The sequence below is a fragment of the Bos taurus genome, chromosome 17 (assembly GCF_002263795.3).
Source record: "Bos taurus isolate L1 Dominette 01449 registration number 42190680 breed Hereford chromosome 17, ARS-UCD2.0, whole genome shotgun sequence".
In the NCBI taxonomy this organism is placed as follows: domain Eukaryota; kingdom Metazoa; phylum Chordata; class Mammalia; order Artiodactyla; family Bovidae; genus Bos; species Bos taurus.
The window spans coordinates 63,270,329-63,284,335 of record NC_037344.1 but is presented as its reverse complement, the minus strand read 5'-3'; the positions used below and the strand labels follow the sequence as shown (position 1 = coordinate 63,284,335).

At 44.3% G+C, this 14,007-nt stretch overlaps 1 protein-coding gene across 1 annotated transcript in view; it reads left to right on the top strand.

Moving 5' to 3' along the window:
• Positions 1-14,007, top strand: part of ANKRD13A (ankyrin repeat domain 13A) — a 34,163-nt gene that overhangs the window by 16,057 nt on the left and 4,099 nt on the right. Inside the window, exons 4-12 of the mRNA NM_001205709.2 lie at positions 266-311; positions 1,421-1,564; positions 1,765-1,954; positions 7,817-7,883; positions 9,242-9,323; positions 10,420-10,481; positions 11,377-11,507; positions 12,155-12,312; positions 12,926-13,039. Of these exons, the coding sequence (NP_001192638.1) occupies positions 266-311; positions 1,421-1,564; positions 1,765-1,954; positions 7,817-7,883; positions 9,242-9,323; positions 10,420-10,481; positions 11,377-11,507; positions 12,155-12,312; positions 12,926-13,039 (994 nt within the window). The remainder of the gene's footprint in view (positions 1-265; positions 312-1,420; positions 1,565-1,764; positions 1,955-7,816; positions 7,884-9,241; positions 9,324-10,419; positions 10,482-11,376; positions 11,508-12,154; positions 12,313-12,925; positions 13,040-14,007) is intronic.

The following is a 14,007-nucleotide window of genomic DNA, read 5'->3' as shown; positions in this document are numbered from 1 at the left end:
GATAAAATAACAGCCTGAATATAAAAATAGGCATTTAGTCTGATGGGTTTGCAATTTATGTTTCTTCTTATTTTCTCTGTTCTTTCTCCCTCTGCCTTTTGAACAACCCTATCAGCCCTTACTGTGTGTGTTTCGCTAATGGTACCAAGGGTAATTTATTTTCTTTTATTTTTTAAATTAATTTTTATCGGAGTATAGTCAAATTTACAATGTTGTGTTAGTTTCTGATAGCAGGAGTGATTTCTTTTAAACCTTTGTCCTTCAGGCTCCGGATTTTTACGTGCAGATGAAATGGGAATTCACCAGCTGGGGTGAGTGGCTGTGAGCTTGAAATTCATTTAGCTTGAATATAGGCTTATTTTTCTTTTATGGAAGTTATATATTTATTTTTTAAATCTAGGAAAGGCATACATGAGAGTGACAGTCGCCCACAGTCCTACTTAAGCACAGGTGCTTACTGTTGTAGGTGTGTTCCTTCGAATCGTATCCCACACGCATGGGACTTTTTCTCCCAAGCATTCGTCAATAGAATATATAGACAATTTTGTCTCCTCCTTTTGTTACCTGTGGCTGACATTTATCCATATTATTCGTTTTTTAAAATGTCACTTTAAAGGGGCTAAAATCTTTAGTAAGTAGATTTATCATAATTCAGTTACTCATTTCCTTATGTAGTTCAATGTGATTCTTTTAAACTTGTTTTTCTAAGGAAGAAGATGAGATGAACAGTGGAATAGCTCATTTTTTAACAAAATGGATGCATTGCTCCAAAATCTTATGTAAGGCAAATTGACTGACAGTAATTTTCCTAGATGTTCTACTTTTGTGTCTTGTAGATCAGTTAATGACAGCTTCCAGCTCCCAGAGCCTCAGCAATTTTCACTTCCAGACTTCCCTTTCAGGCATGAAGTCATATTTGCCATGAAACATTTAAACGAACTAAAAAGTATATGAAGGAAGAGAACTTGAGAGTCTTCTATACATCTGAGTTCTTTTTAATGAAGATAATAACCCTGAGCCCAAGTTTTGATAAAGCATCATGTTTTAGACGTCTGATCTTGTGACTCGTGGGAACGACAGGATAGTGGGTTGAGGCCAGATGGACACTCACTAGCCCTGCTGGCGGCCAATAAGAGGGGTTCATCTGGGGCTGAGAACACACTTGCGAATCTGATTTAGCGTTTTCTCTGGGCAGGGCATAGATCTGCAGTTTTATAAACGGCTCTAGAACTGAAAGTCCACTCTCATTCTTTAAGAATGACTTCTTGTATCATAAGCATGGGATCCAGGCCCAGTTCTGTATGACCATTGGCATCTCACCTCTCCTGTCCTTTCAGTAAAGTCAGGGTCCTGATTTGCGGGGCCTGACTGTTCTGCCGGGCCCTCAGGCTTTTCTCAGTAGTGCACATCTCTTCTCCAGTGCCCTTGGTTTCCCGAATATGCCCGAATGACGTCTGTCGCATTTGGAAAAGCGGTGCCAAACTGCGTGTGGATATCACGCTGCTGGGCTTTGAGAACATGAGCTGGATAAGAGGGAGGCGGAGTTTCATCTTTAAAGGAGAAGGTGAGTGGTTTCCCTTGTAGTCGTCACTGCTGTTGCTAAGTTTAGAGTGATTTTTCACCATCGAAACGTGTTCGTGTGTGTGTGTGTGTGTGTGTGTGTGTGTGTGTGTGTGAAAGATGATGCAGTTCAATATACGAAGCTTCTTTGGTTTCACATCTTCCTTGCACTGTGCTTAGTTACGCCCTTGTTTCCGTTAACAGACAACTGGGCAGAGTTGATGGAAGTCAACCACGATGACAAAGTGGTCACCACTGAACACTTTGACCTTTCCCAGGAAATGGAACGGCTCACTCTGGACCTGATGAAACCTAAAAGCAGGGAGGTTGAGAGGCGGCTCACAAGCCCTGTCATTAACACCAGCCTTGATACTAAAAACATTGCTTTTGAAAGGTACGGATTTAAGTTCTGCATTTTCATGTCTAATCCCATTACTGCCATCTTTATAGCATGTATACATTAATTGGAAACTATGGGTGGATTAGAATTTTTTTTCTACTATGGCATAAGAAACACTAGTGGGCTTTAAAGTTGATCTCTGCTCCAACCAAATGGAAACCACAGCTGACATCCTCCACCATATGGCATTTTTATCACACGTTGGTGAAGTCTTGGAGAAATGTCTTCATATTCTTTTATGGGCCCTTTTCTAACGGATTCTACCTGAATTCTATCTTTGTGTTTGGCAGTCCACAAGACTCCCCTTGTCCCAAACCATGGAGCTTGAGTTTCTGAGGCAGAAGCAATCCAGTATCGAATGTGGTTGGTTATTAGTCAGATTCACACTTGGCATACAGTTCAATGTGGTTCTACCCCTTGCCTGCCCTCTGCTTCTCCATGAGGCCTAACGGTTTTGAGCAAGTCTGGAGGGTTTCAGTTTGATTCCAGACTTTATCTGGAGCAACCTCTGGGGAGGTCTCTGCCGTGGTTAAGCCAGGTGAGAATGGGTGTCTTCCCCAGGGGCGGCTCCAAGACAGGGAGGGCTTTGTGAGGGGGACAGAGGCTGTCACAGCTATTAGTTAGGCTAAGAGTTTATTCCATAGATCACACTGAACCCAGGGAGTCTACATGAGCCCTGAGTGTTTGCCTAGGATGTCACATCCTGCTCCCTGTAGACCAAAGCCGCATCATCTGAGCTGACACAGACAGCGTTCTCCTGGACTCAGGCTGTCTTCTCTCTTAATGAGTATATGAACTGTTCTTTTTCTTTTCATCTTTCTTTCCAGTAGAAAATTTATTACTAAAACCAGGAGTCTTCTGTGTAGTCAGACGTAAGACTTAAGTGCCCCTTCCCCCTAATTTAGACCAAGCTGTGGAATTAAGGTGTTTGTTTGGTAGCAGAAGAGACAACGTCAGGTATCTGCTGCCTTGGGTGCAATACCCCTGAGGCAGGGTCAGTGCCCTTTCGTCAGCCTCTGGGCACCGGTCTCACCAGGTGACAGCCGCTGTCTTCCTGGGACAGCAAGCCTTAGGGACTGACCATACCTGGAAGGGTCTTGGGAAGACATCTCCAGGCTTGAGCACCTGCCTGTGCAGGGCGGGAGGGCCTGCCTGCTCAGGGCTCTGCTCTGAAAGCTGGAAGACGGGAGAGCGAGGGCTGGAGGAACCTGGCGCCACTGGCGGAGCTGCTCCCTCTGCGGCTTTGAGCCAGCAGCTTCATCTCCGGGTTTCTGTTTCGTCAGCTGAAAGGAGAAAAAGAATGAATCTTGAGCTGAAATCTCAGATGTCGTGAGAAGAGCCAGTGTTCCCTCTAGTTCAGCAGCAGAATTGCAGGGTTATTGTTTGGTCTGAAGTGTCGTTTACAGAGAGGTGATGGTTACTGGCTGTTACCCAGCAGGTAGATGGGCAATGACCGCACCTTCCGTTCGTACTGAGTTGCATTTTGTATTCCTGTGGCCTTGGGGTTTTCAGATAGTTCAGGCTAACCCTCCTTTTGCAACTGATAGGGAGTTGCTGAAAGAGAATTTTCTGGAAAGCAGCTGCTGTTTTGGTGGGGCTCAGAATGAAGTATGTACTCAGTGAGTTTCTTGTGCTTCGAGCAAGGACTTGAGTCCCTCACGAGGGTGAGGTTTGCTGGTAGAAATAGAAAAAGTGTGCTTGCCTGCTTCTTACCCAAGTGAGGTGTGAGCAAGCATTCAGCGGATTAAATTTAGCAGATGAGGGTCTGATATATTCGGATAGTCTTTTTCTTCCCTTTCTTTCTTCTCATCTGTCACTCGGAGCTCGATGTTGGCAAACATGTACTTTTCCCGTGTTCAAGTTTGGCCTGTGGGTATAGACCCTCTGTTTGCAGTCTGGATTTTTCTCTCATCTGAAAGGTTCCTGCCCTGCCCACCTTGAGGCAGCCTCCGAGCCCAGCACCAGCTCAATGGCCTTTGGGGTGCTGTCTCCCTCAGGAGACAGGCAGAGGGAAAATGGCCGAAGAGGAGGCTGGGTTTCCTCCTGTCATTTTCAGAGCCTCTACACATACAGTTGATCAAGAAGTTAAAACCAGAATCTTGGTTTTAAAACAGGATGTAGATGTTGAGTTGAGGACCTGAGCTGTCAGAGAGTGGACATGGGGAAGGCGATGGAGCAGCCGGGATGGCAGATGGGGCGGAGGTGGGTGAATGAGGAGCCTAGCGGTTCCCAGGGAGAAAACGTGGTTCTGATTTCTCAGCATCCACAAAGGATGCCGTGGAGCAGACTGGGTCATCCTTTGGTCCCGCAGAAGACCAGGTGCCAAAACCCCGTGATTTCTTGTGCCAGGATATCGAGTTCTTACTGAGAGACAGGAACTGAGGATCGATTGGTTCCCCCAAAGGAAGATCTGGATTTTCATTGATCACTGACAAAAAGGGGCCTTGGCTTTATTGATCAGTCAGGTGTGGTCCCTAAATGTGTTTCTGGAATGTGAATTGGAGACAGCTAGCCTGCAGGGTCATCCCTTTAGGAGCCCTCTCTTTCCTTGAGTGGGTCACATTGCACTCAGTTCAGTTCAGTTGCTCAGTCATGTTCGACTCTTTGCGACCCCATGGACTGCAGCATGCCGGGCTTCCCTGTCCATCACTAACTCCCGGAGCTTACTCAAACTCATGTCCATTGAGTCGGTGATACCATCCAACCATCTCATCCTCTGTCGTGCCCTTCTCCTCCTGCCTTCAATCTTTCCCAGCATCAGGGTCTTTTCCATTGAGTCAGTTCTTCACATCAGGTGGCCAAAGTATTGGAGTTTCAGCTTCAGCATCAGTCCTTCCAATGAATATTCAGGATTGATTTCCTTTAGGATTGACTGGTTTGATCTCCTTGCTGTCCAAGGGACTCTCAAGAGTCTTCTCCAACATCACAGTTCAAAAGCATCAATTCTTCAGCAGCTCAGCTTTATGGTTCAACTCACATCCATACATAACTATTGGAAAACCATACCTTTGACTAGACAGACCTTTGTTGGCAAAGTAATGTCTCTGCTTTTTAATATGCTGTCTAGGTTTGTCATAACTTCTTCCAAGGAGCAAGTGTCTGTTAATTTCATGGCTGCAGTCACCATCTGCAGTGATTTTGGAGCCCAAGAAAAGAAAGTCTGTCACTGTTTCCATTGTTTCCCCATCTATTTGCTGTGAAATGATGGGACCAGATGCCATGATCTTAGTTTTTGAATACTGAGTTTTAAACCAGCTTTTTCACTCTCCTCTTTTACTTTCATCAGGAGGCTTTTTAGTCCCTCTTCACTTTCTGCCATAAGGGTGGTGTCATCTGCATATCTGAGGCTATTGATATTTCTCCCTGCAATCTTGATTCCAGCTTGTGCTTCATCCAGCCCACCATGTCGCATGATGTACTCTGCATTTTAGTTAAACAAACAGGGTGACAGTATACAGCCTTGACATACTCCTTTCCTGATTTGGAACCAGTCTGTTGTTCCATGTCCAGTTCTAACTGTTGTTTCTTGACCTACGTACAGATTTCTCAGGAGGCAGGTCAGGTGGTCAGCTATTCCCATCTCTTTAAGAATTTTCCACAGTTTGTTATGATCCACACTGTCAGAGGCTTAGTCAATAAAGCAGAAGTAGATGTTTATCTGGAACTCGCTTGCTTTTTCTGTGATCCAACGGATGTTGGCAATTTGATTCCTTTGCCTTTTCCAAATCCAGCTTGAACATTTGGAAGTTCTCAGTTCACATACTGTTGGAACCTCACTTGGAGAATTTTGAGCATTACTTTGCTAGCATGTGAGATGAGTGCAATTGTGCAGTAGTTTGAGCATTCTTTGGCATTGTGTTTCTTTGGGATTGGGATGAAACTGACCTTTTGCAGTCCTGTGGCCACTGCTGAGTTTTCCAGATTTGCTGGCATATTGAGTGCAGCACTTTCACAGCATCATCTTTTAGGATTTGAAATAGCTCAACTGGAATTCTATCACCTCCACTAGCTTTGTTTGTAGTGATGCTTCCATGAGGCCCACTTGACTTCACATTCCAGGATGTCTGGCTCTAGGTGAGTGATCACACCTTCGTGGTTATCTGGGTCATGAAGATCTTTTTTGTACAGTTCTTCTGTGTATTCTTGCCATCTCTTCTTAATACCTTCTGCTTCTGTTAGGTCCATACCATTTCTGTCCTTTATTGTGCCCATCTTTGCATGAAATGTTCCCTTGGTATCTCTAATTTTCTTGAAGAGATCTCTAGTCTTTCCCATTCTGCTGTTTTCCTCTATTTTTTTGCATTTATCACTGAGGAAGGCTTTCTTATCTCTCCTTGCTATTCTTTGGAACTCTGCATTTAGATGGGTATATCTTTTCCTTTTCTCCTTTGCCTTTCACTTCTCTTCTTTTCTCAGCAATTTGTAAGTCCTCCTCAGACAACCATTTTGCCTTCTTGCATTTCTTTTTCTTAGGGATGGTCTTGATCATTGCCTCCTGTACAATATCAAGAACCTCCATAGTTCTTCAGGCATTCTGTCTATCAGATCTAATCCCTTGAATCTATTTGTCAGTTCTACTGTATAATTGTAAGCGATTTGATTTAGGTCATACCTGAATGGTCTAGTGGTTTTCCCTACTTTCTTCAGTGTAAGTCTGAATTTTACATTAAGGAGTTTCATGATCTGAGCCACAGTCAGCTCCCGGTCTTGTTTTTGCTGACTGATGTTGCACTAATGGTGGATAATGAATAGGAAAACTAAGGCTCTGGCCCCTCCTTTCTGTGATGGACTATAATAAACACCTGAAACTCCTTCTTCCCAGCCTGGACTAATTTCTTTGACCAGATCTCATCAGAAGAAAAGGCAGACTGTTTGGAAAAACAGGGTGCAGGTCACCCCCTCCCTGCCACCTGTGTGTGCCCCGTGTCACCCAGGGTCGGGGCGGAAGGCAGGCTCAAGTGCAGCCGTCGCAAGGAGCTGGGATGTGATATCCTAGACAAAGGGGCCATCTGGGCAGGGCTCCCCGGGGCTTGGGAGCGTTTCCCAGAGTGAGCTGCCTTGAAAACGATCCACAGCTTCTTGGCTGCTTTCGGTTCCTAAATGTGTTTTTTTCCAGGCATATATTGAGTGGAGTAACGAGGGGTTCAGGCACTTAACCAAGGCTGCAGCTGCTGCCGAAGTGCTGACTGCTTTAAAGCAGCTCCAATGGAGCTGGACTCAAGGGCTAGGCTAAAAAACCACTTGAGACATGGTTCCCACCACTGCTGCACCAAACCGGACACAGAGTGTGCCTCCCAAGCCTTTTTACTGGTGCTCACGACTTCTGCACACAGCTCCCCACAGCCATGAGTTCCCGCCCCACCCGCTTTCTCCTTCCTGAGGAGCAGGATGGCCTGTGCCTCACGGATCTAAGAATTCCTAGGCTGAGATAATGCTGCTCAACGGGCTGCAGCTGCCGACCCTGTCGGTGCCCGTGGTCCGGATGACCTAGGAAAGGCTCCCCACCTAGTGGTGAGCCCTTGGATGCTGGTCGTCTGCGCTCACTCCTCTGAGACAGCTGTCCCATGAGTGTCACCACCTTTGTCGCCTCTGCTGGCAGCTTTTGTCACGAAGCCAAGAGGGGAGGCTTTCTCTGCCAAGGGGGCTAGGCAAATTGATGAATAACTGCGGGAGGGGGTGCGGGGGGCTGTTTGAGCCATCTGTCATTAGCAACATCCTTCCGTGGACAGAGGGACCCTAATTTCCAAGTGTCCTTCGCTCACTTAAGCTGGGGGAAGAAAACCTGTAAAGGCTGCAGGGATGAATCTGAATGGCATATTGTACATGTGGAAATTTGTGGTGTTCACTTTTTATCAGAACTAAATCCGGATTCTGGGGCTGGAGGACAGATAAAGCAGAAGTTGTTAATGGTTACGAAGCAAAGGTAAAAGGACACTCTTAAAATAAGATTTCATACAGCTCTTTAGCTTCTATGCAAATGAGGGGTCTGTTCAGACTTTGTCATGCATCTGTGCTGAGGAGGTGCTCTGGGAAATAAGTTCTGTCTAGCATGTCTCTTCCTTGCATTTGTATCTTATTTGACTTGCAGAAGGTGAACTAGCACATCCCAAGGAGGTCTCTAGTTAGGCCAAAGAGAAACTGCTGTAGAGAAATGAGTCCCAGTATCAGTTGTCCTGGTGAGAGTGACAATTTTTTTCTTTAAAAACAAAAGGAAAAGAAAGGACTAGACTTAACATGCTTGTTCATTTTTTTTTTCTTTTTTAATCACCTGAGTAGGTTTAAAAAATATATATGGCAAAATGGCTTTTAGGAGTCTCCCAATATTCTTAGTCAACCTCATTGTAAACCAGTAGGCTCCCAGCCCACTCACATGACGTCAGTGAATTTAGAACACAGCTGTCAGAGTGGAGACGACAGTTGCTCGAGTCATCTGGCATTTTGTCAACTGGGAAGCTGTCTCTTGGCCTCCCACTAGGCCTGCAGTACAGTGGGGGTTGATGGCTCACAGCCACGCTGCCAGGAGCGGCAGGGTCCTCTGGTGACCTCTGAGTGCGCAAGGAAGGCTTACGTCACACTCAGCGAGATGCACTTAGAAGTGCTGCGTGTGTTCCTTGAATCTTTGAACACTGGGAATCCAGTGTTAGGCATCCTCAGTTAATTCTCTGTGAACCATAACATTTGACTTTTCAGACCCAGTGTTCCTTAGTCAACCTTGAAAACAAGAGCGTTGACCCTGGCAGTTAAAATAATTTGGGGTCAATAAACAGAATACCTTTTAAGCAGTGGCTTGCTGGTTTTCTCTTAATCTTACTGGTGTGGAGAACCTTGTGTTCCTTCCATTTTCCTTCTGCCCCAGCAGATGGCTGTCCAGGTCAGTCCTGGTATAAGATTACCAAAAATCAGTCCAGGGACACGACACAGGTTCAGTTCCCTTAGGAGAAGTTCAGCTGGGAGGTCTACACTGCAGGCCCCTCTTTGAGAGGGTTTGGCAACACGAAGGGCAAGTAGGCAGGAGCAGCCTGTCCCTGTCAACTCCTCAGGGGTAATGAAAGATGTCAGGGATGCAGAGTAACTACTGAGACACTTCTAAGTTGGTAGCTGTTGTATTTTCTCTGAAGAGTCCTAATGAATGTTTAACCATTTCTCATTTTTATTTTGCTGGATTTTTTTTTTTTTTTGGCTTTGTTTTGTTTTGGCTTCAGCATTCTTGCTCTTGCTATTGCTTCTCTGTTGAATTTTGATTCCCCATGTCACTGTTTCCTTTTGCACACACCTCTCAAGGTTTACACGGTGAACAATGTCAGTGTGATCACCAAAATACGGACAGAACATCTGACCGAGGAAGAAAAAAAGAGATATAAAGGTAATCTCTTCCCTTCTCCCTGCCCCCACCCCACGCCATTTCTAGCCTACAGCACACCTTCGTCGGCTCTGTTAAACTCGGGGGTCAATGTGATGGGGTCATGCCATGTGAATTTCCTCCTTATAAATTTCTCCCTCGTCTGACTCACTCCTGGTGGCACTTCCCTGTAGTTGGCATCAGCTGTAATTAAAGCCATTCACAAGGCCTTGCTGATGTTTTATGAAGAACAGTTGTTGAAGTCAAGTCGAAAAAGTAGATAAAGATATTGAAGAGTATTTATCACTGAAGTGAGTTAGTGCAAAGCATCATGGTGGGAGATTCAGACAGGACCTGGGCTCTGAACCAAAACTTGGCCAGCATGTGGCCGCCTTATCTCAGCTCGCTGAGGCCGGTGGGGCCTTGTGAGGTTACCTACCCACTCTGCCACGGTCACCTCAGCTACCAGACCTGCCTTAAGAGTCATTGCGAGGATGAGATGAGTTGCTGCACGTTGGAGACCAGGGCCTGCAGCACGTGGTAAGCATGCAGTCGCTGTTAACTCCCTCGTCCACTACTATTCCCTTCAGTCCACTTTGACAGAGGAGGAAGCCAAGGCCTCAGTCACACAAGAGGTGACCCACAGGTACAGTTGGAATCAGATCCGGCTCATTCCTAAATCTAAACTCTTTGTAGTAATTCTGATTGAATTCTTAAAACTCTGTCCATCGAGCTTAGAGACCTTAATAAAAGTGTCATAGAAATACTCACTCAATCGTATCTGACTCTCTGCAACCCCATGAACTATTGCCCCACCAGGCTCCTCTGTCTGTGGTATTTCCCAGGCAAGAATACTGGAGTAGGTTGCCATTTCCTCCTCCAGGGGATCTTTCTGACCCAGAGATCGAACCCAGGTCTCCTGCATTGGCAGGTCAATTCTTTACCACTGAGCGACCTGGGAAGCCCCCAGAAAGAATGCTAGCTGATGGTTATTAGAGATGATTTTATTGGCCTGTTCAAGGATGGATTTCCTAATGCATGATGGAGAAACGTGAAGGTAGAACGGGAATCTTTTTCTATAATCATAAGTAAAGTCAAATAAACTTTCCCCCCTCTGTAGCCGACAGGAACCCACTGGAATCGCTGCTCGGGACTGTGGAACACCAGTTTGGTGCTCAAGGGGTAAGTCAAAGCGTGATTTCCAGCATGGTTTAACAGGAGATGACTTTTCTGTGCTTCTGGTGGAATTTCCTGCATCCTGAGCAGGCCACTTTATTTGAAAAAGCTTAAGAGCACTCCCCAGCTAGAATTGGAGATGTTCTTTTGGAAGAGAATCAGATGAGCAAGTCTTGGAAAAGAGATTTTTAGATGCAGATAGTGATCATAGGAATCAGGTGCTTTCTCTCGCATCTGTTTTAAACTAGGACCTCTCTATAAAAATGGGACTGGAAAGAAAAAAAAGGATTCGGGACTTTATATTTTAATAGAGCACCTTAACAAACATTTTCTGACTCAGTCCTCACAATAACTGTGTGAAATTTGCTGCCGCGGATGTCACTGAGGGTCTGAAAAATGAAGTGACCTTTCCAGTGTCACAGGCTAGAGAAGGACAGAGCTGGAACCTGATCTTCAAATCTTCAAATCTCATGAACTGTAGCCCACCAGGCTCCTCCATCCATGGGATTTTCAGGCAAGAATACTGGAGTGGGTTGCCATTTCCTTCTCCAGGGGATCTTCCTGACCCAGGGATTGAACCCTGGGTTCAGTCTGAAGATATGCTTTCAGATATTTCTGTCTATATCTCTTTTCTTTTTCCTTTCTCTAATCAGGAGGTAAAAAGGCAGAGGAGATTGGAGAAACGATTTGAAATGGAGAAATCCTTTAGGCTTGGCCATGTAGTTTGGTCATAGGTTTGTAGGTGTTCTGTGCAGTAACTTAATTAAAAAAAAAAAAGTTAATGACCAGAACTTCCTGCTCTGTAGCTGGTTAACACAGCCACCTCAGAGGCTGGGTGCCATAGACCTCCACTTGCCAGCAGCATTGGCATTTCTGACTCCCCTGAGTTCTGGCTCGGCAGGACCTCACAACAGAGTGCGCCACGGCCCACAACCCCACAGCCATCACGCCTGACGAGTACTTCAACGAAGAGTTCGATCTGAAAGACAGGGACATCGGAAGGCCGAAGGAGCTGACGATTAGGACGCAAAAGTAAGACGGACTCAGCGGTCATTTTCAACTTACAGATTCTTATTTGTTTGAGAAGTTGTGCTGTTTCCCATGTCGTGGTTCTTCTTCCAGCCCCTCCCTTGAAAAATAATTTCAAATTACTGGGATTTCCCTGGCAGTCCCTTTGGTTAATAAGACTTCTTGCCCTGCTACTTCAGGAGCACAAGTTCCCCTGGTTGGGGAATTGAGATCACGCATTCTGAGTGACTCCCCCCCAAAAATTAAAATCACTTTATCTGATGAAAGGCGACAGTAAATTTCCCATCTTATTATTAGCCCTTCTCCAAATAGAATATAGACTGGATATAAGAATTCCTTTTTTGTTTTTAACTGCCGACAAGCCTCAACTGATCAAATGAAATGGTTTCCCCTAGCTACCAATACTCCCTGCTTGCTATCGATTAAGGCTTGTGGCGCAGGTCGTTTGCCCCCAGTTGCCCTGATTTCGGGGTGATGCAAGTTCTTTGTGGCTCTCATCCCTTCCCAGCTCTGACGCAGGGGATGTGAGATAACTGGGGAGACTGGGGCATAGGGAAGCGGGCGTTGTCTAGGCTACTGCAGAGAAATCACGCAGTCTCCCCGTCTCGGGGACCCGGCCTCAGTTGGTCTCATCTCACCCAATCCGGCAGGTTTAAAGCAACGCTGTGGATGTGTGAGGAGTTCCCGCTGTCCCTGGTAGAGCAGGTGGTCCCCATCATTGACCTGATGGCCCGCACCAGCGCTCATTTTGCCCGGCTGAGAGACTTCATCAAACTGGAATTCCCGCCCGGATTTCCCGTCAAAATAGGTACCATTCAGTCAAGCAGAGGAGCACCCGACAAGGGACTTAATGGAAGAGGGCAGACTTGTCCTCGAGTTCAATGTGATTTACAGAAGTGTCCTGGTTCTTAGTTCATTTTGCACATCAAAATTAGGAATTTCCCCCAGCCATCAGTGCTGCTTACAGATGATGCTGACAGATGACAAAGGCATAAAAAGGGGACACATGCCTTGTTTTAAGATCAAACCTTACTGAAGTGAAACTTCAAATTAGACTTACTATTTGAAGAAGACAGTTGACACTAAGATCCTCTGATCATTAATATGTTTTAGGGCTTGAATTAGTGCACATGACACCACATATAATACATAATTGCTTGTGAAGAATTTACCTTTTGGATAGTTGTATATTCATAACACTTGAAACCTGGCTCGATCACTTCCTGTGATCTAGAAGAAGTCACTTAACCTCTCTTTAATCTCAGTCTTCCTATATGAATATTGGGAAAGGGTTGTTTTGATTAAATGAAATCATACTTATAGAAAGTACTTAGCATGGTACCAGCGTAGTAAGTGCTCAGTAAGTGGTGGCTGTTATTCTTCTGGATAAAGTTTATTTATATAAGCTTTTATTTTGTTAGAAATTCCCTTGTTTCATGTCTTAAATGCACGGATTACATTTGGAAATGTTAATGGCTGTAGCACTGCTGAAGAAACTGTATCTCAACATGTGGAAGGGACCCAGCCTGATTCAGGTAAAAAAAAAAGTTGGATTTTGTGGTTTAAAAAAAAATTCATACATTTAATCATTATACTGATTATTCGGTTTGAAATTAGAGTATCTTATGAAGTTGATTTCTGTCCTGAATGAAAGAAAATTTTAGATTTAGTTTCAATTAAGTAAAACAAAAATTTTGTAGGAATGTATGAATATGACGCCTCTTGAATTAAAAAGACAGCCTATCTTAAAAAACAGCTTTACTGAGGTGTGACATGTAATCACATCCTCCCATTTTAAATGTGACAGTTCATTGCGTTTTGACAAATGTATACAAACCCATGTAACCATCACCACAGGCAAGATACAGAACATTTCCATTAACTCCCCCTAATTTCCTCAGGCTCCTTTGCCATCAGTCCCATTCAGATGTTGGATGCTGTTGTAAATGGATTTATTTTTTAGTTTTATCTTCCTGTTTACTCACTTATACTGAAACTTAATTGGGTTTTTTTCAGTTTCTTTTTTATTATGGTACAGTAGTATTCTGTGTCTTAGGCTAGTTGAAGGATATGCAGGCCTTTGTTTTTATTAATATCACTTTTGAGTTTACAGGTGTATTATATACTCTTTTATATGTTTACTATTTTTCATAATAATAAAACATAAAGACATTGGTGTGATTGTGTGTATATCTACAAACAGACATCACATTCCTCAGAGGACACACAAGTAAACACTGGTTACCTCTGGCATTTGGAAATAGCAGACAGGGTGTAGGGAGAGAGATCTTCACTTTTAATTTTGCAGTCTTGTGTATTTTTTTTTTTTTTTTTTTTGGTGATTATGCATTATATTACTAAAAAAAAAGTCAAGGCAAAAAGGAAAAAAAAAAAAAAACAGTATTCTGGTACTGTTCCCTGTCGAGGTTATTCTTCTTCGAAATCTCTCTCACCTAACAGCAAATCTTGATATTAATCATTTTAATTTAAAAAATTTTTATGA